The sequence below is a fragment of the Silurus aristotelis genome (assembly GCF_946808225.1).
Source record: "Silurus aristotelis genome assembly, chromosome: 27".
In the NCBI taxonomy this organism is placed as follows: domain Eukaryota; kingdom Metazoa; phylum Chordata; class Actinopteri; order Siluriformes; family Siluridae; genus Silurus; species Silurus aristotelis.
The window spans coordinates 2,071,458-2,095,542 of record NC_139600.1 but is presented as its reverse complement, the minus strand read 5'-3'; the positions used below and the strand labels follow the sequence as shown (position 1 = coordinate 2,095,542).

The following is a 24,085-nucleotide window of genomic DNA, read 5'->3' as shown; positions in this document are numbered from 1 at the left end:
GAGCACAACCACAACTACAAGCGCTCCTTCAACCGAGAGCGCAACCACAACTACAAGCGCTCCTACAACCGAGAGCACAACCACAACTACAAGCGTTCCTACAACCAAGAGCACAAACACAACTACAAGCGCTCCTCCAAGTGAGAGCACAACCACAACTACAAGCACTCCTACAACTAAGAGCACAACCACAAGTGCTACTACAACTGACAACACAACTACAAGCACTCCTACAACCGAGAGCACAACCACAAGCGCTCCTGCAACCGAAAGCACAAACACAACTACAAGCGCTCCCCCAAGTGAGAGCACAACCACAACTACAAGCGCTCCTGCAACCGAGAGCACAACCACAACTACAAGCGCTCCTGCAACCGAGAGCACAACCACAACTACAAGCGCTCCTACAACCGAGAGCACAACCACAACTACAAGCGCTCCTACAACCGAGAGCACAACCACAAGTGCCCCTACAACTGAGAGCACAACTATAAGCACTCTCACAACTGAGACCACAACCACAAGTGCTAGTACAACTGAGAACACAACTACAAGCGCTCCTGCAACTGAGAGCACAACCACAACTAAAAGCACTCCTACAACTGAGAGCACAACCACAACTACAAGCGCTCCTACAACCAAAAGCACAACCACAAGCGCTCCCGCAATCGAGAGCACAACCACAACTACAAGCGCTCCTCCAAGTGAGAGCACAACCACAACTACAAGCGCTCCTCCAAGTGAGAGCACAACCACAACTACAAGTGCTCCCACAACCGAGAGCACAACTACAATCACGCCTACAACCGAAAGCACAACTACAAGAGCTCCTATGACTGAAAACACAAACAAAACCACAATCGCTTCTCAAACTGAGAGCACAACTACAGGTGCTCCTGCAACCGAGAGAACAACAACTACAAGCGCTCCTACAACACCTTCAGTAGTGGCTGCAGCATTTAACTTGACCTTCAGCATGAATGATCCCTTTGTTGAAGCTCTATCCGATCCCAACTCTCCTGAGTTTAAAAACAAAGCTGCAAGTATCATTAACACGGTATGTTTTATTGGTGATGGAAATGATGAATAATTTACAAAACAATTTAATTTTTAAACAAAATAAATAAACAACTACCTGAAAAAATCCACTGGCATATGACAAGTTGAATATTTGTGTCTGTATCTGATTTACTCGTTTGCTTTAATAATACCAAGGTCTAAAAAGGACAGAACTAAACTGCCAATGCAGATGAGCTCAGGCTTTATGAAATGTCTATTAATTTTCAACTAATTATATTTTACAGCTTGAACCAATTTACAGAAAAACCTTTTCAAACTTCATCCGAATGAGAATTCTTGAATTTAGGTGAGAAATAATATATTACTACACTACTTTGAACACTTTTTTCTTTACTGTAATGATTTATAGGTTCAACCTGTATTTAACTGTGATTGTGTTGTAGGAGAGGTTCTACTGTGGCAGACTCCATTCTTGAATTTAATAAAACTGCCAACACCCAAACTAACACCACAATTACAGATGTCCTTGTTAACGCAGCAAACACCACAGATTTAAACATTACTGCAGATTCTATACGTGTCAATCAGGTTCCTGGTCAGTATGCACTTTACAATAAATTGCTTTTTAGTAACATTCTGTACTTTTACACATTTTAATTTCACTTTAAATTCTCAACTTACAGTGGCAACAGACCCTCTTACAACTACAAGCGCTCCTACAACCGAGAGCACAACTACAACTAAGAACACAACTACAACTGACAGCTCCTCAACAACAAGCTCGTCCACAACCACAACCCCAGCTTTAAGCAGCCCTTCAACAACAATTCCTCCAATGAATCCAACTTTTTACTTGACCTTCAGTATCAAAGAAACTTTTGATGCAGCACTGGCCAACATTAACTCTCCACAGTTTGCAGCAAAATCTAAAAATATCCGTGGTCAGGTGTGTGTTTTATTGACAACGCATCTATTTACAATTTTGCCAGCTGATTCTCTTGCCAAAGAAGAATTTATAACAGTTTCAATATTAGCTCTCTGTTAAGAACTAATGTAGAATATGTTTTGATTTCTATAAATAAAGTCAGATAATATTTTAAAGTCAGATTTAATAGCTATACCAGAGGTCACACTTTATTACCTTTAACTATGTCTAGTATTAAATGTGAGAGACCAGTGTATCAGAATGTTTTACATTGCTGTAATAACGGATTTATTTCTACTTTCCTGCAGGTTGAACCGTTGCTCAGGAGATCCTTTACAAACTTCAAACAAATGGATATAGTCAAATTCAGGTATGAAGTAAAATATGGTCCTGAATATTTTTTTTCTGTTTATTTGATTACTGGTTGAATTTGAACCTGTATCTCTACATGTGTGTCTCCTCAGAAATGGATCTATTATTACAGAGAGCGACCTTTATATGAATTCTAGTGGCCCAAATGTTACTCTGGACCAGGTGAAATCCGTCTTCCTCAGTGGACTTTCCAGCTTTAACTTTACTGTTGATCCGAACTCCGTCAGTGTCACTCTTGGTCAGTATAACTGTACAGTGACTATCTGTGCTACTTATTATTTTAAAATACACCAAAATGCTTTACACAAATTAATTTTTGTGCTCTTAATTATATAATTATTATTTTGCAGGTAATTCCATGCCCCCAGCGATTGCAAGTTCACTTTCCATGATATTGATGTCTGTTCTAACACTTCTCCTATCAATGGCAATGCACTTCGAGCTCTAAACCTGATCTGAGAACATACACAATCACCCATATGTACGATTCACAGTCATTCTCAAGATAAAATGAAAATGTTATTTTTTTATGAACAAAATCATAAATCAAGAAATACTAATATATGAACTTTTAAAACTGGAGAGTTAATGAGGGTTGTAAGTGAAAATTTCTCCACATTCTAACAGTCCTACAAGGATTTTCTTTCACTTCCATGTAAATCTTTTGAATGCTTTTCTCCAAATATTAATACCATAATAATATATTAATAATTTTTAACAGTGCCTACCATATGCCCTTATTCAAGCTTATGTCTTGCTGCTCTAATATACAGATTTATTTGAATACATATTTCTGAGATTACGGTTTTCCAGCAATTTCTCAGAATTTAAATATCTGAGAAATCGCTGGAAAAAGTCATTTCAGAAAGTTATGGACCAATGTTCTTGTGGCTAAGTTACTAAGTTGAAAAGGAGAGTTAGCTCTAATCAGAGTTCTGGTGGTCCCATCTTTTTATTTTTATATATTTACACTGTTCTTGGGTTTATATCCTGTCCAGATCTATGGCCAAATAGAATTTGCTCATTGAGGTCAACATTAACACCCTTGTGCATTTCTAGATCATGTCCAGTCAGTGGAATTTGCTACAAATTGACTGCAGTCAAGATCTACAGGCATCTCAATGTAATCAAAGAAAACATAATGCAACAACTCAGTGCCACAACTTTGGCCAAGGGTTTAAAACTTGTTTTGTTTCACTTTTTTCTGTGATGGAATATAGATTATATTTATTAATGGCGATGTAAATATACTTAATTCCAAATAAAATGTATATCACTACACTTTTGCACCTGCTGTTGTGTTATTTACTGTGATGGTAGATTTAGTGAAAAGAAAGAAGATTAAATTAAGGTAGTCCTCCTGGATACAGATCTGTATATAAGATACTGATATAAAACTGGACGTTTTGCAGTTACTTTTAATAATAATCTAATCATCAAAAAACTTCTGCAAATAAATGCAACACATTTGAAGGCCTGAAATCTGACTGTAGATTAGCATGACTATTGTGCTACAATCTTCCCTAGTATCTAGGAAGGGAAAGGGGGGTTTGATATTGGCCTATAGTTAGACAGCTGACAGGGGTCACGTTTAGCGTTTTTTGATTATGGGGTCGATAACTGCTAGCTTGAATGGTTTAGTTACAACCCCAATTACAAAAAGTTGGAACACTGTTTACAATGAAAAAAAAATTATGGATCCTTTCCAAATGTGCAAGATGCCTATTCCACAGGCACTAATGCTCTCGCAAATCATCCGACATGCAGGATTTTGAACTGAGCGCTGATAACAAACCAGATAGTCCCTCTCCTCTTTAGTCTGGAGGATGTGGTGTCCCTGGTTTCCAAAAAGAAATTAAAAAGAAATTAAAATTTCCATTTGTCTGACCACAATACAGGTTTCCACTTTGCCTCAGTACCTTATAAATGAGCTTTGGTCCAGAGAGGACGATGACATTTCTGGATCATGTTCACGCATGCCCTAATAATCTTGCCTCATAATCCTGCACCCTCATACCTCTCTGACTTGCTTCATATCTACACCTCTGATCTTCCTCAACTGTTTCTCTCACTGTACCTTCTGTCTGTTTTAGTCACTATGGGGTTTAGAGCATTTAGCTGGGCTTCTCCTCATCTCTGAAATTCTCTTCCACAATCAATATGAGAAAGTGACTGTCTGACCACTTTTAAATCGTGCCTCAAAACTCATCTTTTCTGTCTAATTTTAACAGTTAAAAAGCTGTTGTTTGTTTGATTTTATGATTTCACCCTACTGTATGGGGTCTTTGAGTGTTTTGAAAGGTGTCTTTTAATAAAACGTATTATTATTATTATTATTAACCAGCATTTGTTGATGACATGAACCCAGCCATTATGGATGCACAAGCCAGTGCACTCTTAGTGCCGGTCCCAAGCCCGGGTAAATGGGGAGGGTTGCATTAGGAAGGGCATCCAGCGTAAAAACGTGCCAAATCAAATATGCGGATCACAAATGAGAATTTCATACCGGCTCGGTCGAGGCCCGGGTTAACAACGACCGCCACAGGTATCGTTAGCCGACAGGGTACCGGTGGAAATTGGGCTACTGTTGGCCGAAGGAGGAGAAGGAGAGGAGGAAGACGTCTACAGAGACGGCAGGGAAAGGAGCAGTGTAGGAGAGTGGAGGTTCGGGTTGGTACTTTAAATGTTGGTACTATGACGGGTAAAGGGAGAGAGGGAGCTGATATGATGGAGAGGAGAAAGGTGGATATGCTGTGTGTTCAGGAGACCAAGTGGAAAGGGAGTAAGGCCAGGAACATTGGAGGTGGATTTAAACTGTTTTATCATGGTGTGGATGGAAAGAGAAATGGTGTAGGGGTGATTCTGAAGGAAGAGTACAGTAAGAGTGTAGTGGAGGTGAAGAGAGTTTCTGATAGGGTGATGATCGTGAAGGTGGAAGTTGAAGGGATGATGATAAATGTCATCAGTGCTTATGCTCCACAAGTTGGCTGTGAGATGGAGGAGAAGGAAAAATTCTGGAGTGAATTAGAAGAAGTGGTAGATGGTGTACCTAGGAAAGAACGATTGGTGATTGGGGCAGACTTTAATGGGCATGTAGGTGAAGGGAACAGAGGTGATGGGTAGGTATGGTGAACACTTATTTTAAGAAGAAGGAGGATCATAGGGTGACGTATAAGAGTGGAGGAAGGTGCACACAGGTGGACTATGTGCTATGCAGGAGATGCAACCTGAAGGAGATTGGAGACTGTAAGGTGTTGGCAGGGGACAGTGTAGCTAGACAGCATCGGATGGTGGTCTGTAGGATGGTTTTCGAGGCGAAGAAGAAGAGGAGGAGAGTGAGGACTGAAAGAAGAATAATATGGTGGAAACTTAAGGAGGAAGAGTGTAGTGTGAGGTTCAGGGAAGATGACATGACAATTTTGATGACATGACAATTGCAGGGGGAGTGGTGGCTCCAGCGGTTAAGGCGCTGGGTTACCGATTGGAAGGTCGGGGGTTCAAGCCCCGGTATCGCCAAGCTGCCACTCTTGGGCCCTTGAGCAAGGCCCTTAACCCTCTATGCTCCAGGGGACCTTTACGAGGAAAATAAATCAAGGACCGCGACGTGGGGCTGCCTTCCCGCTCACCACCTGCAGGAGGGACCGTAAGGGACCGGTGCTGAGAGGATTGGGCAGCAGTCGACGGCTTGACACCCCGATCCCTGGACACGGAGAAGTGTCTGGGGAATCTGCTCAGACTGCTGCCCCCGCGACCCGAATTACGGATAAGCGGGAGAAGATGAATGAATGAATGACAATTGCATTCACAGACTATCGTTTCTGTAGGTGTTAATCAACCATGTTAATAAAAACTGTTTATTTTTAATAACACTTACTTTTTTCAGACTTTTGTTGCACCGTAAAACTTTTTTAAAGACGTATTTAAACATTTGATGTTTTCTGTGTTCTATTGTGAATAAAATATGGGTTTATAAAATTTGCAAAATCACTGTATTATGTTATGTAGTTTTTACACAGCGCCCCAACTGTTTTGGAACTAGGATTGTACACAAGAAAGAACGTACTATTTATTTATTTTTTGAAAGCTTTTGATTGCTTTATAAATGTATTCATATTCATGACATCATCGCTGCTATATTTAGATTGGTCTTAATGGTAATGTGGTGCTTTTATAAGTTAATTTCGCAACAATATTTAGTAAACCAAACCCTTTAGAATAACGTGTACATTCTAGTTATTGTTATGCTGTAAGTGGTAAAATGACAGGACACGCATCCAGGAAATAATTAGCTCTCGGACAGTATTGACATCATTGGTTTGGCAATGAATTGGTTATAAATCTTTTTTACCGGTTCTGTATTTCACACTGTGACTCTGTTACTGGACTGAAAACACTCTACATCTGCTGCCTGCACACACAGGTGAGGAATTACTTTATTCTCTTCTCAATCGTGTGGAAGTACCAGACCAAAAGGTGATATATAGATTACATTCTGTGAATATTATATATTTATTGGTTATATTATTGTTTTATTTATATCATTAAATTCAAATGGGATAAATATCAATAATTAATACATGTTATAATAATCTTTACTTTCGTTAATGTTATTTGGTAAGTCTAAACAAGACATCTGGACTTTACTAAAAAGTTTGTTCTATTAATAAATGTTGAATAAATGTTGATTTTATATAGTTGACAGCACAATGGACTGGAAGGCGATACTGGCTGTTTCGGTTCTGATTGGTAAGTGTTCTCTTTCTCCTATAACTTCCTTATTACTTACTTTTTCAGTTTTAGCTCTTACTTTCAATATCCTCTTTAAATAAAACTGTTTTCTTACTCGCTCTTTCTTTTTCTCCTTCATCTGAATTCCATAGCTGGTTGATGTGTGTTACAGTACAGTGTCTCTACAGTGCTACAGAGATATCAGACAGTTATTTGATTTGTAGACTTCATTCTAATAATAATTTCTAACATATTAGTAATAGTAGCTCATAGTGGCCTACCTGGATAAATACATGAAATTGCTTTCCTGTTAATTTTCCAGTTGAGGCTATTATTATTATTATTATTATTATTATTATTATTATTATTTATATATTGAACATACTTTTATTTTCCATTACTATGCAATTGCAAAATATACTTTAACATACTGAAAACCGAAATATGATCATGACTTTTTGAGTTTGGGGTATGGTGTGCTTAACATCTGCCCGAGCAATAAATTGTGAAAGAGTATTATGGTTCCTATAGTAATCTTTTACAAAAGTTTACTAAAAAACTTCATACAGATTTCTCTACTATAAAACTAAAGTTGTACACAATAAAGTTAATTCAAGTTCATGTTTTCCCATATCATATGAAATCTATTGCTACTACATTAAAAATCATATTTCCACTAAACTATACTACAATTTTTAGATTTATATGAATTGCAGTTATACTCGGCCGCTCTTAACACGTCTGTGCGAAACATGTTTGTAAACTTTGTAAACGATTCCTCTGAGATCAGTAAAGCACAATGTTCTTTTTTTCCTTTTTTAATAATTTGCATATTTACACATCATTCTGTTTATTTGATGTTTATCTCTTTTATCTGACAGCCACTGGTGCGGCACACAATCTGAAAGCATTTAACTTGACCTTCAGCATGAATGAAACTTTTGTTAAAGCTCTAACCAACACCAGCTCTTCTGAGTTTGTAGGAAAAAATACAAGTATCCATGAAAAGGTAATTTTTTTTTTTTGCTGATGGATATTAATATTTTACTTTGTAATTTTATTTTTAAAACAAAATAAGTAACTTGCTGCCTGAATAATTGCACTGCCATATAAAACAATGTGAAGAACACAATGGTATAAATGTTCCACTTTCCATGCTCACATACTTCTCTGCCACACCTGACTTCTGAACACAGTGCAACTCCTTCTAACCTTGTCTATACTTCTCCATCAACATCCTCAAAGCAAATAATAACCTGTTGGTTAACAATACATTTGGTGTTCGTTGGTAACCCGGGCCTCGACCGATCCGGTATGAGTTTCTGATTCGTGAGCCGCATAATTAATGTCACGTTTTACGCTGGATTTCCTTCCTAACACAAACCACCCCATTTGTCCAGGCTTGGGACCGCCACTAAGAGTGCAATGGTTTGTGCAACCCTAATGTATTAAAGTGAAAAACACATAGTGGTATAAAAGGTGGCTTTCTGTGAAAAGTATATAAATCAGGAATGTCTAGTCTTATAAAGAAAAGGTCTGTGTGGGTGTGTTCGTTATAGCCAATCAGAAGCCATGACTCAGTTTACAGATAGCTACATTTTACTTCATTATACAGATGGAAGCAGGTGTGGTGTCTGTCAGTTTAGTAGGAAAACCAGTAGGTACACCAGCAACATTCTGGATTAAACTGGACATTCCTGAAATATGTGCTGGTCATGCATGATTCCCTCATGTCTTACTGTGAATCCTGTAAAATCCATTACATTTGCAATACAATAGGACAATTGAACACGGGGAAACATTTAAACATTTATAAATGTCTGTATATGACTCACTTATTAGCTTTATCAAGCCCTAGATCTATGCCAAGGAGGAGGTTCATGGATGTGGTGAGGAAAGACATGCAGGTAGTTGGTGTGAAAGAGGCAGATGTAGAGGACAGGGTGGTATGGAGACGGATGATCCGCTGTGGCGACCCCTAATGGGAGCAGCCGAAAGAAGAAGAAGAAGAAGAAGAAGCTCTAGATCTAAAAGAGACAGAAACAAACTGCTAATGTATATCAAGACAGTCTTCCATAAAACATCTACTCATTATCATCTAATTATATTTTTCAGATTGCACCAATTTACAGAGCAGCCACTGCGAACTTCATCCAGATGATAATTTGTAGTTTCAGGTGAGAATTCATATTTCAAGTCATCATAGTGAAAACATCATAATTCATACTTTACAGTTTTAACCTATGTTTAACTTTGTGTTTTAGGAACGGTTCTATTGTGACAGACTCCATTCTTGAATTTACTAATAATGCCACCATTCCAACTAACTCCACAATCAGAGAAATCCTTGTGAATGCAGCCAACATCTCAGACTTGAACATTATTACAGAGTCTATAAGTGTCACTGAAACGGCTGGTCAGTTTACACTTTCAAATACATTTCATTTAATAATGAAATATGTATGTTTGTTCTGTATGTGAACAAATTCTAATTACAATTTCACTTCTTAACTTACAGCAACATCCTGTCCAGCATCAGACATCGCTACAACCACAAACACACCTACACCTGAGAGCACAACTACAAACACACATACAACTGAGAGCACAACTACAACTGAGAGCACAACTACAAACACACCTACACCTGAGAGCACAACTACAAACACACCTACACCTGAGAGCACAACTACACCAAAGAACATAACTATAACTGAGAGCACAACTACACCCGAGAACACAACTACACCTGAAAGCACAAGTTTAAGCTCTCCTACAACCCAGAGCACAACCACAAGCGCTTCTGCCACCCAGAGCACAACCACAAGCGCTCCTACAACCGAGAGCACAACCGCAACTAAAAACGCTCCTACAACTGACAGCACAACCACAACTACAAGCGCTCCAACAACCGAAAGCACAACCCCAACTACAAGCGCTCCTACAACCAAGAGCACAACCATAACTACAAGCGCTCCTACAAACGAGAGCACAACCACAACTACAAGCGCTCCTACAACCAAAAGCACAACCATAACTACAAGCGCTCCTACAAACGAGAGCACAACAACAACTACAAGCGCTCCTGGAACCGAGAGCACAACCACAACTACAAGCACTACTACAACCGAAAGCGCACCTACAACCGAGAGCACAACCACAAGCGCTCCTGCAAGCGAGAGCACAACCACAACTACAAGCGCTACTACAACTGAGAGCACAACTACAACTGAGAGCACAACTACAAACACACCTACACCTGAGAGCACAACTACACCTAAGAACATAACTATAACTGAGAGCACAACTACACCTGAGAACACAACTACACCTGAAAGCACAAGTTTAAGCTCTCCTACAACCCAGAGCACAACCACAAGCGCTTCTGCAACCGAGAGCACAACCACAAGCACATCTACAACCGATAGCACAACCACAACTACAAGTGCTACTACAACCGAGAGCACAACCACAACCGCTCCTACAACCGAGAGCACAACCACAACTACAAGCGCTCCTACAACCGAGAGCACAACCACAACCGCTCCTACAACCGAGAGCACAACCACAACTACAAGCGTCCCTACAACTGAGAGCACAACCCAAGCCGCTCTGACATCCGAGATCACAACCACAACTACAAGCGCTCCAACAACCGAGAGCACAACCACAAGCGCTCCAACAACCGAGAGCACAACCACAACCGCTCCTACAACCGAGAGCACAACCACAACCGCTCCTACAACCGAGAGCACAACCACAACCACAATTGCTCCTACAACCGAGAGCACAACCACAAGCGCACCAGCAACCAAAACCACAACCACAACCACAAGCGCTCCTACAACGGCGAGCACAACCACAAGTGCTCCTGCAACCGAGAGCACAACCATAACTACAAGCGCTCCTACAACCGAGAGCACAACCACAACTACAAGCGCACCTACAACCGAGAGCACAACCACAACTACAAGCGCTCCTACAACCGAGAGCACAACCACAAGCGCTCCTACAACCGAGAGCACAACCACAACTACAAGCGCTCCAGCAACCGAGAGCACAACCACAACTACAAGCGCTCCAGCAACCGAGAGCACAACCACAACTACAAGCGCTCCTTCAACCGAGAGCACAACCACAACTACAAGCGCTCCAGCAACCGAGAGCACAACCACAAGCGCTCCTACAACCGAGAGCACAACCACAACTACAAGCGCTTTAACAACCGAGAGCACAACCACAACTACAAGCGCACCTACAACCGAGAGCACAACCACAACCACAAGCGCTCCTACAACCGAGAGCACAACCACAAGCGCTTCTACAACCGAGAGCAGAACCACAACCACAAGCGCTCCTACAACCGAGAGCAGAACCACAACCACAAGCGCTCCTACAACCGAGAGCACAACCACAACCACAAGCGCTCCTACAACCGAGAGCACAACCACAACTACAAGCGCTCCTACAACCGAGAGCAAAACCACAACTACAAGCGCACCTACAACCGAGAGCACAACCACAACTACAAGCGCTCCTACAACCGAGAGCACAACCACAAGCGCTCCTACAAATGAGAGCACAACCACAACCACAAGCGCTCCTGCAACAGAGAGCACAACCACAAGCGCTTCTGCAACCGAGAGCACAACCACAACTACAAGCGCTCCAACAACCGAGAGCACAACCACAAGCGCTCCTACAACCGAGAGCACAACCACAACTACAAGCGCTCCTACAACCGAGAGCACAACCACAACTACAAGCGCTCCTACAACCGAGAGCACAACCACAAGCGCTCCTACAAATGAGAGCACAACCACAACCACAAGCGCTCCTGCAACAGAGAGCACAACCACAAGCGCTTCTGCAACCGAGAGCACAACCACAACTACAAGCGCTCCAACAACCGAGAGCACAACCACAAGCGCTCCTACAACCGAGAGCACAACCACAACTACAAGCGCTCCTACAACCGAGAGCACAACCACAACTACAAGCGCTCCTACAACCGAGAGCACAACCACAACTACAAGCGCACCTACAACCGAGAGCAGAACCACAACTACAAGCGCTCCTACAACCGAGAGCACAACCACAACCACAAGCGCTCCTACAACCGAGAGCACAACCACAACCACAAGCGCTCCTTCAACCGAGAGCACAACCACAACTACAAGCACTCCAGCAACCGAGAGCACAACCACAAGCGCTCCTACAACCGAGAGCACAACCACAACTACAAGCGCACCTACAACCGAGAGCACAACCACAACTACAAGCGCTCCAACAACCGAGAGCACAACCACAAGCGCTCCTACAACCGAGAGCAGAACCACAACCACAAGCGCTCCTACAACCGAGAGCACAACCACAACCACAAGCGCTCCTACAACCGAGAGCAAAACCACAACTACAAGCGCACCTACAACCGAGAGCACAACCACAACTACAAGCGCTCCTACAACCGAGAGCACAACCACAAGCGTTCCTACAACCGAGAGCAGAACCACAACCACAAGCGCTCCTGCAACCGAGAGCACAACCACAAGGGCTCCTACAACCGAGAGCACAACCACAACTACAAGCGCTCCTACAACCGAGAGCACAACCACAACTACAAGCGCACCTACAACCGAGAGCACAACCACAACTACAAGCGCTCCTACAACCGAGAGCACAACCACAACCACAAGCGCTCCTACAACCGAGAGCACAACCACAAGCGCTCCCACAACCAGGAGCACAACCACAACCGCTCCTACAAATGAGAGCACAACCACAAGCGCTTCTACAACCAAAAGCACAACCACAACTGCTCCTACAACCGAGAGCACAACTACAAGCACTACTACAATGGAAAGCACAACCACAAATACAAGCGGACCTACAACAGAGAGCACAACCACAAACGCTCCTGCAACCGAGATCACAACCACAACCACAAGCGCTCCAACAACCGAGAGCACAACCACAACCACAAGCGCTCCTACAACTGAGAGCACAACCACAAGCGCTCCTACAACCGAGAGCACAACCACAACTACAAGCTCTCCAACAACCGAGAGCACAACAACAACTACAAGCGCTCCTTCAACCGAGAGCACAACCACAACTACAAGCGCTCCAACAACCGAGAGCACAACCACAACTACAAGCGCTCCTTCAACCGAGAGCACAACCACAAGCGCTCCTACCACCGAGAGCACAACCACAACTACAAGCGCTCCAACAACCGATAGCACAACCACAAGCGCTCCTAAAACCGAGAGCACAACCACAACCACAAGCGCTCCTACAACCGAGAGCACAACCACAACTACAAGCGCACCTAGAACCGAGAGCACAACCACAACCACAAGCGCTTCTACAACCGAGAGCACAACCACAAACACAAGCGCTCCTACAACCGAGAGCACAACCACAACCACAAGCGCTCCCACAACCGAGAGCACAACCACAACCGCTCCTACAACCGAAAGCACAACCACAACTACAAGCACTACTACAATGGAAAGCACAACCACAAATACAAGCGCACCTACAACCGAGAGCACAACCACAAACGCTCCTGCAACCGAGAGCACAACCACAAGCACTCCTACAACCGTGAGCACAACCACAAGCGCTCCTACAACCGAGAGCACAACCACAAGCACGCTTGCAACTGAGATCACAACCACAACTCCAAGCGCTCCTACAACACCTTCAGCAGTGGCTGCAGCATTTAACTTGACCTTCAGCATTAATGATCCCTTTGTTGAAGCTCTATCCAATCACAGCTCTCCTGAGTTTAAAAACAAAGCTGCAAGTTTTATTAACACGGTATGTTTTATTGGTGATGGAAATGATGATTAATTTACAAAACATTTTTTAACTAAATAATTAAACTACCTGAAGAATTCCACTGCCATATGACAAGTTGAATATTTGTGTCTGTATGTGACTTACTCGTATGCTTTAAAAATACCAAGGTCCAAAAAGGACAGAACTACACTGCCAATGCAGATGAGCTCAGGCTTTATGAAATGTCTATTCATTTTCAACTTATTATATTTTACAGCTTGAACCAATTTACAGAAAATCCTTCTCAAACTTCATCCGAATGAGGATTCTTGAATTTAGGTAAGAAATAATATATTACTACACTACTCTGAACACTTTTATCTTTACTTTAATGATTTATAGATTCAACCTGTATTTACTGTGATTGTGTTCTAGGAGAGGTTCTACTGTGGCAGACTTTACGCTTGAATTTAATAAAACTGCCGAGATCCCAACTAACACCACAATTACAGATGTCCTTTTTAATGCAGCAAACACCACAGATTTAAACATTACTGCAGATTCTATAAGTGTCACTCAGGTTCCTGGTCAGTATGCACCTTACAATTAATTGCTTTTTAGTAACATTCTGCACTTTTACAAATTTTAATTTTACTTTAACTTCTCAACTTACAGTGGCAACAGACCCTCCTACAACCGAGAGCAAAACCACAACCACAAACGCTCCTACAACCGAGAGCACAACCACAACCGAGAGCACAACCACAACTGCTCCTACAACCGAGAGCACAGCCACAACTACAAGCACTCCAACAACCGAGAGCACAACCACAACCGCTCCTACAACCGAAAGCACAACCACAACTACAAGCACTACTACAATGGAAAGCACAACCACAAATACAAGCGCACCTACAACCGAGAGCACAAACGCTCCAGCAACCGAGAGCACAACCACAAGCGCTCCTGCAAGCGAGAGCACAACCACAACTACAAGCGCTCCGACAACCGAGATCACAACTACAAGAGCTCCTGCAAGCGAGAGCACAACCACAACTACAAGCGCTCCTACAACCAAGAGCACAACCACAACTACAAGCGCTACTACAACGGAGAGCACAACCACAACTACAAGCGCTCCTACAACCGAGAGCACAACCACAACTACAAGCGCTCCAGCAACCGAGAGCACAACCACAACTACAAGCGCTCCTTCAACCGAGAGCACAACCACAACTACAAGCGCTCCAGCAACCGAGAGCACAAACACAAGCGCTCCTACAACCGAGAGCACAGCCGCAACTACAAGCGTCCCTACAACCGAGAGCACAACCACAAGCGTCCCTACAACCGAGAGCACAACCACAAGCGCTCCTGCAACCGAGAGCACAACCACAAGTACAAGCGCTCCTGCAACCGAGAGCACAACCACAACTACAAGCGCTCCTTCAACTGAGAGCACAACCATAACTACAAGTGCTACTACAACCGAGAGCACAACCACAACTACAAGCGCTCCTTCAACCGAGAGCACAACCACAACTACAAGCGCTCCAGCACCTGAGAGCACAACCACAAGCGCTCCTACAACCGAGAGCACAACCACAACTGCAAGCGCTCCAACAACCGAGAGCACAACCACAAGCACTTCAACAACCGAGAGCACAACCACAAGCGCTTCTACAACCGAGAGCACAACCACAACTACAAACGCACCTACAAGCGAGAGCACAACCACAACCACAACCACATGCGCTCCAACAACCGAGAGCACAACCACAACCACATGCGCTCCAACAACCGAGAGCACAACCACAACCACAAGCGCTCCTACAACCGAGAGCACAACCACAACTACAATCGCTCCGACAACCGAGATCACAACTACAAGAGCTCCTGCAAGCGAGAGCACAACCACAACTACAAGCGCTCCTACAACCGAGAGCACAACCACAACTACAAGCGCTACTACAACGGAGAGCACAACCACAACTACAAGTGCTCCTACAACCGAGAGCACAACCACAACTACAAGCGCTCCAGCAACCGAGAGCACAACCACAACTACAAGCGCTCCAGCAACCGAGAGCACAACCACAACTACAAGCTCTCCTCCAACCGAGAGCACAACCACAACTACAAGCCCTCCAGCAACCGAGAGCACAAACACAAGCGCTCCAACAACCGAGAGCACAACCACAAGCGCTCCTACAACCGAGAGCACAACCACAACTACAAGCGCTCCAACAACCGAGAGCACAACCACAACCACAAGCGCTCCTACAACCGAGAGCACAACCATAACTACAAGCGCTCCTACAACCGAGAGCACAACCATAACTACAAGCGCTCCTACAACCGAGAGCACAACCACAACTACAAGTGCTCCTACAACCGAGAGCACAACTATAACTACAAGCGCTCCTACAACCGAGAGCACAACCACAAACGCTCCTGCAACCGAGAGCACAACCAAAACTACAAGTGCTCCGACAACCGGGAGCACAACCACAAGCGCTCCTGCAAGCGAGAGCACAACCACACCTACAAGCGCTCCGACAACCGAGATCACAACCACAAGCGCTCCTGCAAGCGAGAGCACAACCACACCTACAAGCGCTCCGACAACCGAGATCACAACTACAAGAGCTCCTGCAAGCGAGAGCACAACCACAACTACAAGCGCTCCTACAACTGAGAGCACAACCACAACTACAAGCGCTACTACAACGGAGAGCACAACCACAACTACAAGTGCTCCTACAACTGAGAGCACAACCACAACTACAAGCGCTCCAGCAACTGAGAGCACAACCACAACTACAAGCGCTCCTTCAACCGAGAGCACAAACACAAGCGTTCCTACAACCGAGAACACAACCACAACTACAAGCGCTCCAACAACCGAGAGCACAACCACAAGCGCTCCTACAACCGAGAGCACAACCACAACTACAAGTGCTCCTACAACTGAGAGCACAACCACAACTACAAGCGCTCCTACAACGGAGAGCACAACCACAACCACAAACGCTCCTACAACCGAGAGCACAACCACAACAGCTCCTACAACTGAGAGCACAGGCACAACTACAAGCGTCCCTACAACCGAGAGCACAACCACAAACGCTCCTGCCACCGAGAGCACAACAACAAGTGCTCCTACAACCGAGAGCACAACCACAACTACAAGCGCTCCTACAACCGAGAGCACAACCATAACTACAAGCGCTCCTACAACCGAGAGCAGAACCATAACTACAAGCGCTCCAACAACCGAGAGCACAACCACAACTACAAGCGCTCCTACAACCGAGAGCACAACCACAACTACAAGCGCTCCTTCAACCGAGAACACAACTACAAGCGCTCCTACAACCGAGAGCACAACCACAAGCGCTCCCACAACCAAGAGCACAACCACAACCACAAACGCTCCTACAACCGAGAGCACAACCACAACCGAGAGCACAACCACAACCGGTCCTACAACCGAAAGCACAACTACAAGCGCTCCTACAACTGAAAGCACAACCACAACCACAAGTGCTCCAGCAACCGAGAGCACAACCACAACTACAAGCGTTCCTTCGACCGAGAGCACAACCACAACTACAAGTGGCTCTACAACCGAGAGCACAACTACAAGTGCTCCTACAACCGAGAGCACATCCACAACCACTCCTACAACCGTGAGCACTACCAGAAGCGCTCCTACAACCCAGAGCACAACCACAAGCGCTCCTACAACCGAGAGCACAACCACAAGCACGCTTGCAGCCGAGATCACAACCACAACTACAAGCGCTCCTACAACCGAGAGCACAACCACAACTACAAGCGCTCCTACAACTGAGAGCACAACTACAAGCGCTCCTACAACACCTTCAGCAGTGGCTGCAGCATTTAACTTGACCTTCAGCATTAATGATCCCTTTGTTGAAGCTCTATCCAATCACAGCTCTCCTGAGTTTAAAAACAAAGCTGCAAGTATCATTAACACGGTATGTTTTATTGGTGATGGAAATGATGATTAATTTACAAAACATTCAAATAAATAAACTACTACCTGAAAAATTCCACTGGCATATGACAAGTTGAATATTTGTGTCTGTATCTGATTTACTCGTTTGCTTTAAAAATACCAAGGTCCAAAAAGGACAGAACTAAACTGCCGATGCAGATGAGCTCAGGCTTTATGAAATGTCTATTCATTTTTTAATTAATTATATTTTACAGCTTGAACCAATTTACAGAAAAACCTTTTCAAACTTCCACCGAATGAGAATTCTTGAATTTAGGTGAGAAATAATATATTACTACACTACTCTAAACACTTTTATCTTTACTTTAATGATTTATAGATTCAACCTGTATTTAACTGTGATTGTGTTGTAGGAGAGGTTCTACTGTGGCAGACTCCATTCTTGAATTTAATAAAACTGCTGACACCCAAACTAACACCACAATTACAGATGTCCTTGTTAACGCAGCAAACACCACAGATTTAAACATTGCTGCAGCTTCTATACGTGTCACTCAGGTTCCTGGTCAGTATGCACCTTACAATAAATTGCTTTTTAGTAACATTCTGTACTTTTACACATTTTAATTTTACTTTAACTTCTCAACTTACAGTGGCAGCAGACCCTCTTACAACTACAAACGCTCCTACAACCGAGACCACAACTACAAGCACTCCTACAACCCAGAGCACAACTGCAAGCGCTCCTTCAACCCAGAGCACAACTACTAGCGATGCTACAACAGAGAGCACAACTGCTAGCGCTCCTCCAACCCAGAGCACAACTACAAGCACTCCTACAACTCAGAGCACAACTACAAGCACTGCAACATCCCAGAGCACAACTACAAAAGCTCCTACAACCCAGAGCACAACTACAAGCACTGCAACATCCCAGAGCACAACTACAAGCACTGCAACATCCCAGAGCACAACTACAAGCGCTCCTACAACCCTGAGCACAACTACAAGCGCTCCTACAACCCTGAGCACAACTACAAGTGCTTCTACAACCGAGGGCACAACTACAAGCTCTGCTACAACAGAGAGCACAACTGCAAGCGCTCCTACAACCCAGAGCAAAACTACAAGCGCTCCTACAACCCAGAGCACAACTACAAGCGCTCCTACAACCCAGAGCACAACTGCAAGCGCTCCTACAACCCAGAGCACAACTGGAAGCGCTCCTACAACCCAGAGCACAACTGCAAGCGCTCCTACAACCCAGAGCACAACTGCAAGCGCTTCTACAACCGAGAGCACAACTACAAGCGCTCCTACAACCCAGAGCACAACTCCTAGCACTGCAACATCCCAGAGCACAACTACAAGCGCTCCTACAACCCAGAGCACAACTGTAAGCGCTCCTACAACCGAGAGCACAACTACAAGCGCTCCTACAACCCAGAGCACAACTCCTAGCACTGCAACATCCCAGAGCACAACTACAAGCGCTCCTACAACCCAGAGCACAACTGCAAGCGCTCCTACAACCCAGAGCACAACTGCAAGCGCTCCTACAACCCAGAGCACAACTGCAAGCGCTCCTACAACCCAGAGCACAACTGCAAGCGCTCCTACAACTGAGAGCACAACTACAAGCGCTCCTACAACCCAGAGCACAACTCCTAGCACTGCAACATCCCAGAGCACAACTGTAAGCGCTCCTACAACCGAGAGCACAACTGTAAGCGCTCCTACAACCGAGAGCACAACTCCTAGCACTGCAACATCCCAGAGCACAACTGCAAGCGCTCCTACAACCCAGAGCACAACTGCAAGCGCTCCTACAACCCAGAGCACAACTCCTAGCACTGCAACATCCCAGAGCACAACTGCAAGCGCTCCTACAACCCAGAGCACAACTACAAGCACTGCAACATCCCAGAGCACAACTACAAGCGCTCCTACAACCCAGAGCACAACTGCAAGCACTGCAACATCCCAGAGCACAACTACAAGCGCTCCTACAACCCAGAGCACAACTACAAGCGCTTCTACAACCCATAGCACAACTGCAAGCGCTCCTACAACCCAGAGCACAACTGCAAGCGCTTCTACAACCGAGAGCACAACTACAAGCACTCCTACAACCCAGAGCACAACTCCTAGCACTGCAACATCCCAGAGCACAACTACAAGCGCTCCTACAACCGAGAGCACAACTACAAGCGCTCCTACAACCCAGAGCACAACTACAAGCGCTCCTACAACCCAGAGCACAACTGCAAGCGCTCCTACAACCCAGAGCACAACTGCAAGCGCTCCTACAACCCAGAGCACAACTGCAAGCGCTCCTACAACCCAGAGCACAACTGCAAGCGCTCCTACAACCCAGAGCACAACTGCAAGCGCTCCTACAACCGAGAGCACAACTACAAGCGCTTCTACAACCCAGAGCACAACTCCTAGCACTGCAACATCCCAGAGCACAACTACAAGCGCTCCCACAACCCAGAGCACAACTGTAAGCGCTCCTACAAACGAGAGCACAACTCCAAGCACTCCTACAACCCAGAGCACAACTCCTAGCACTCCTACAACCCAGAGCACAACTACAAACGCTCCTACAACCCAGAGCACAACTACAACCACCGCAACAACCCCGGGCACAACTGCAAGCACCGCAACAACCCCGGGCACAACAGCAAGCACTGCAACAACCCAGAGCACAACAACAAACTCGTCCACAACCACAACCCCAGCTTTAAGCAGCTCTTCAACAACATTGGCTCCAACAAATCCAACTTTTAACTTGACTTTTAGTATCAAAGAAACTTTTGATGCAGCACTGGCCAACAACAACTCTCCACAGTTTGCTGCAAAATCTACAAATATCCGTGGTCAGGTGTGTTTTTTATTACCGACGCATCCATTTACAATATTGGATACTTCATTAATATTTTCTAAACAAAAGTTATTCTGTTAAAATAAAATGTTTTGATTTCTATAAATAAAGTCAGATAATATTTTAAAGTCAGATTTAATAGCTATACCAGAGGTCACACTTTATTACCTTTAACTATGTCTAGTATTAAATGTGAGAGACCAGTGTATCAGAATGTTTTACATTGCTGTAATAACGGATTTATTTCTACTTTCCTGCAGGTTGAACCGTTGCTCAGGAGATCCTTTACAAACTTCAAACAAATGGATATAGTCAAATTCAGGTATGAAGTAAAATATGGTCCTCAATATTTTTTGTTTGTTTATTTGATTACTGGTTGAATTTGAACCTGTATCTCTACATGTGTGTCTCCTCAGAAATGGATCTATTATTACAGAGAGCAACCTTTATATGAATTCTAGTGGCCCAAATGTTACTCTGGACCAGGTGAAATCCGTCTTTCTCAGTGGACTTTCCAGCTTTAACTTTACTGTTGATCCGAACTCCGTCAGTGTCACTCCTGGTCAGTATAACTGTACAGTGACTATCTGTGCTACTTATTATTTTAAAATACACCAAAATGCTTTACACAAATGTATTTTTATGTGCTCTTAATTATATAATTATTATTTTGCAGGTAATTCCATGCCCCCAGCGATTGCAAGCTCACTTTCCATGATATTGATGTCTGTTCTAACACTTCTACTATCAGTGGCAATGCACTTCGAGCTCTAAACCTGATCTGAGAACATACACAATCACCCATATGTACGATTCACAGTCATTCTCAAGATAAAATGAAAATGTTATTTTTTTTATAAACAAAATCATAAATCAAGAAATACTAATATATGAACTTTTGAAACTGGAGACTTCATGAGGGTTGTAAGTGAAAATTTCTCCACATTCTAACAGTCCTACAAGGATTTTCTTTCACTTCCATATAAATCTTTTGAATGTTTTTCTACACCCATTAATACTATAATAATATATTAATCATCAGAGTCCTTTCTGAAAGTGCCTTTATTTAAGCTTCTGTCTAGCTGCTCTCGCATACAGATTTATTTGAATTCATATTTCTGAGATGACCGTTTTCCAGCAATTTCTCAAATCTTTGCTAAGGACTTCTGACCTGACTTAGTGTGGCTATTGAGTTTTGGACCAACGTTCATGTGGCCAAGTTACTAAGTTGGAAAGGAGAGTTAGCCCTAATCAGAGTTTGGTGAATCTGGTGGTCCCATACTTCTGTTTTATATTTACACTGATCTTGGGTTTATATCCTGTCCAGATCTAGGGCCAAATAGAATTTAATCATGGAAGTCAACATTAACAACATGTGCATTTCTAGATCATGTCGTCAGCGGAATTTGCTACAAATAGCCTGCAGTCAAGATCTACAGGCATCTCAATGTAATCATCTCAGTGTAGTGCCTTTGGCCAAGGGTTTAAATACTTAAGTTTTGCTCCAGTATTCTGTTTGTTTTTTTGTCATGGATAATAGATTATATTTATTAACGGCAAAGTCAATATACTTAATTCCAAATAAAATTGATATCACTACACTTTTGCACCTGCTGTTGTGTTATTTACTGTTTCTGAATTGCTAAGATCAAATTTGCTTTATGCCTAAAACACACACAATTACTACACTTTTGGGAATGATGGTCTATTTGTACAGGCCTCATAGAACCAAGGAGTCATATAACATAATATAATTGTGATCTTTTTATTCTAATTGAATTATGTAATTATTTAAGGTTTGTGGGATTAGAAGATGCAAGTGCAGATTACTTTAAATAAATTGCAAATATATCAAATAAAATAAATAAAATAAAATAAAATAAAATACAAACACCAAATAACAAAAAATAAACCGGAGCTAAAAAGAAAAACAGTTGAGAAAAAGTGCTGTAAAATGTGAGACTTTCATAATTAGGCCAATCGATGGTGACAAGGGGAGAGGTAGCTGATATGATGGAAAGGAGAAGGGTAGATATGTTGTGTGTTCAGGAGACCAAGTGGAATGGGAGTAAGTCCAGGAACATTGGAGGCTTTTGAACTGTTCTATCATGGTGTGTATGGAAAGAGAAATTGTGTTGGGGTGATTCTGAAATAAGAGTACAGTAAGAGTGTAGTGAAGGTGAAAATAGTTTCTGATAGGGTGATGAACGTGAAGGTTAAATAGTTGAACTATGGACTATGGTCTTTTACTGCTGGAAGGAACTACGAACTCTCCCACGTGAGGAATAAAAGTCGAGGTTGAAAACTTATTTATTTAGTCAAGCCTTTTATCAGTGGATTTTTCTTAGGTAAAGGCTCAGATCTGGAGGGAGCATGGATATAGAGTGTTTGGTGAACTGGTATATTTGTATGCTGTCGTCCCCTCACATTCACACGTTCACTCAGGTTTGTTGATGGTGGTGTGGTGGGTCGTCTCTTATCCCAGAGATCCCTCATGTCTGTGTTACCTTCTGGTTCTCCCTTTTAGTTATGCTGCCATAGCGAGTCTTGCCGGAGTCCAAACTGCACAGTGACATTAACTTTCATACACCAATAGGGACACTTAAAAATCCATATCCTTCTCTTCCCGTCACCCTCTTCTCTCTCTCTCTCTCTCTCTCTCTCTCTCTCTCTCTCTCTCTCGGTCGAGTTAAACATGCTCCTGAGGCTCCAGTGACCACTGTTCCTGCCCCTCTCCCCTCCGTGGATCTTCACACTTCTGTGCAGCTTGGGACGGTCTCTCATCAACACCTTGGGTGGTTCCATGTAATTCCGGAGTAGAACGGGTGCTTTGAGGATGGATTGGACTGTAGTTAATGTCAACAGTCTGCTACACTGACTCAGGACTACAGTTTGCTTCTGATCACCATCACTGCACCCCGCAACATTGTATATCTGCTTCAAATGGACATTTGGTGCAACCCAGATGAGGATGGGTTCCCTCTTGAGTCTGTTTTTTTCTCAAGGTTTCTTCCTTATGCCATCTCGGGGAGTTTTTCCTTGCCACAGTTGCTCATCAGAGACAAACATACTTACAAAGAACATATTTACGTTTAATCACCACATTATCTGTGTGAAGCTGCTTTGAGACAATGTTCATTGTTAAAAGCGCTATACAAATAAAAATGAATTGAATTGAATTGAATTGAATAAAATCCTCCCATATATCGTTAGAATCTTGCACTCATTGGCTACATCAATTATTTAGTTTCCATAATGCTACTGGCTGGAAATTAAAGGTTTAAAAAGATAGGTGGGTAGAAGGAACATCACCACACCTGCAGAGACAGTAGATGCTCAAAGCCGAGATTCTGTCCTGTCTTTGACTTTTTTTTTTTTTAGT

At 43.4% G+C, this 24,085-nt stretch overlaps 3 protein-coding genes and 1 long non-coding RNA gene across 4 annotated transcripts in view; all 4 read left to right on the top strand.

Annotated features, from left to right (window-relative positions):
• The window catches only part of LOC310721583 (uncharacterized protein), an 86,927-nt gene that overhangs the window by 18,811 nt on the left and 44,031 nt on the right, over nt 1–24,085 (top strand). Inside the window, exon 3 of the mRNA XM_083533374.1 lies at nt 1,305–1,366. Coding sequence (XP_083389500.1) covers nt 1,305–1,366 — 62 coding nt within the window. The remainder of the gene's footprint in view (nt 1–1,304; nt 1,367–24,085) is intronic.
• Nucleotides 6,673–8,024, top strand: LOC310721595. The gene is made up of 3 exons (XR_014532137.1): nt 6,673–6,737; nt 7,020–7,063; nt 7,927–8,024. It is a non-coding gene; the product is annotated as an uncharacterized lncRNA (long non-coding RNA).
• On the top strand, nt 8,047–14,418 carry LOC310721537 (uncharacterized protein; the record flags this gene model as incomplete). Its single annotated transcript, XM_083533320.1, has 6 exons — nt 8,047–8,054; nt 9,310–9,461; nt 10,640–12,772; nt 13,738–13,870; nt 14,109–14,170; nt 14,267–14,418. The coding sequence occupies 3 exons, from the start codon at nt 8,047–8,049 to the stop codon at nt 11,620–11,622; spliced, it is 1,143 nt and encodes a 380-aa protein (XP_083389446.1). The 3' UTR covers nt 11,623–12,772; nt 13,738–13,870; nt 14,109–14,170; nt 14,267–14,418.
• On the top strand, nt 14,151–22,304 carry LOC310721536 (uncharacterized protein; the record flags this gene model as incomplete). The annotated part of the gene is made up of 11 exons (XM_083533319.1): nt 14,151–14,170; nt 14,267–14,411; nt 15,411–16,411; nt 17,538–17,835; nt 18,071–18,132; nt 18,230–18,385; nt 19,218–19,414; nt 20,524–20,703; nt 20,964–21,025; nt 21,120–21,265; nt 21,380–22,304. The coding sequence occupies 8 exons, from the start codon at nt 14,151–14,153 to the stop codon at nt 20,607–20,609; spliced, it is 1,965 nt and encodes a 654-aa protein (XP_083389445.1). The 3' UTR covers nt 20,610–20,703; nt 20,964–21,025; nt 21,120–21,265; nt 21,380–22,304.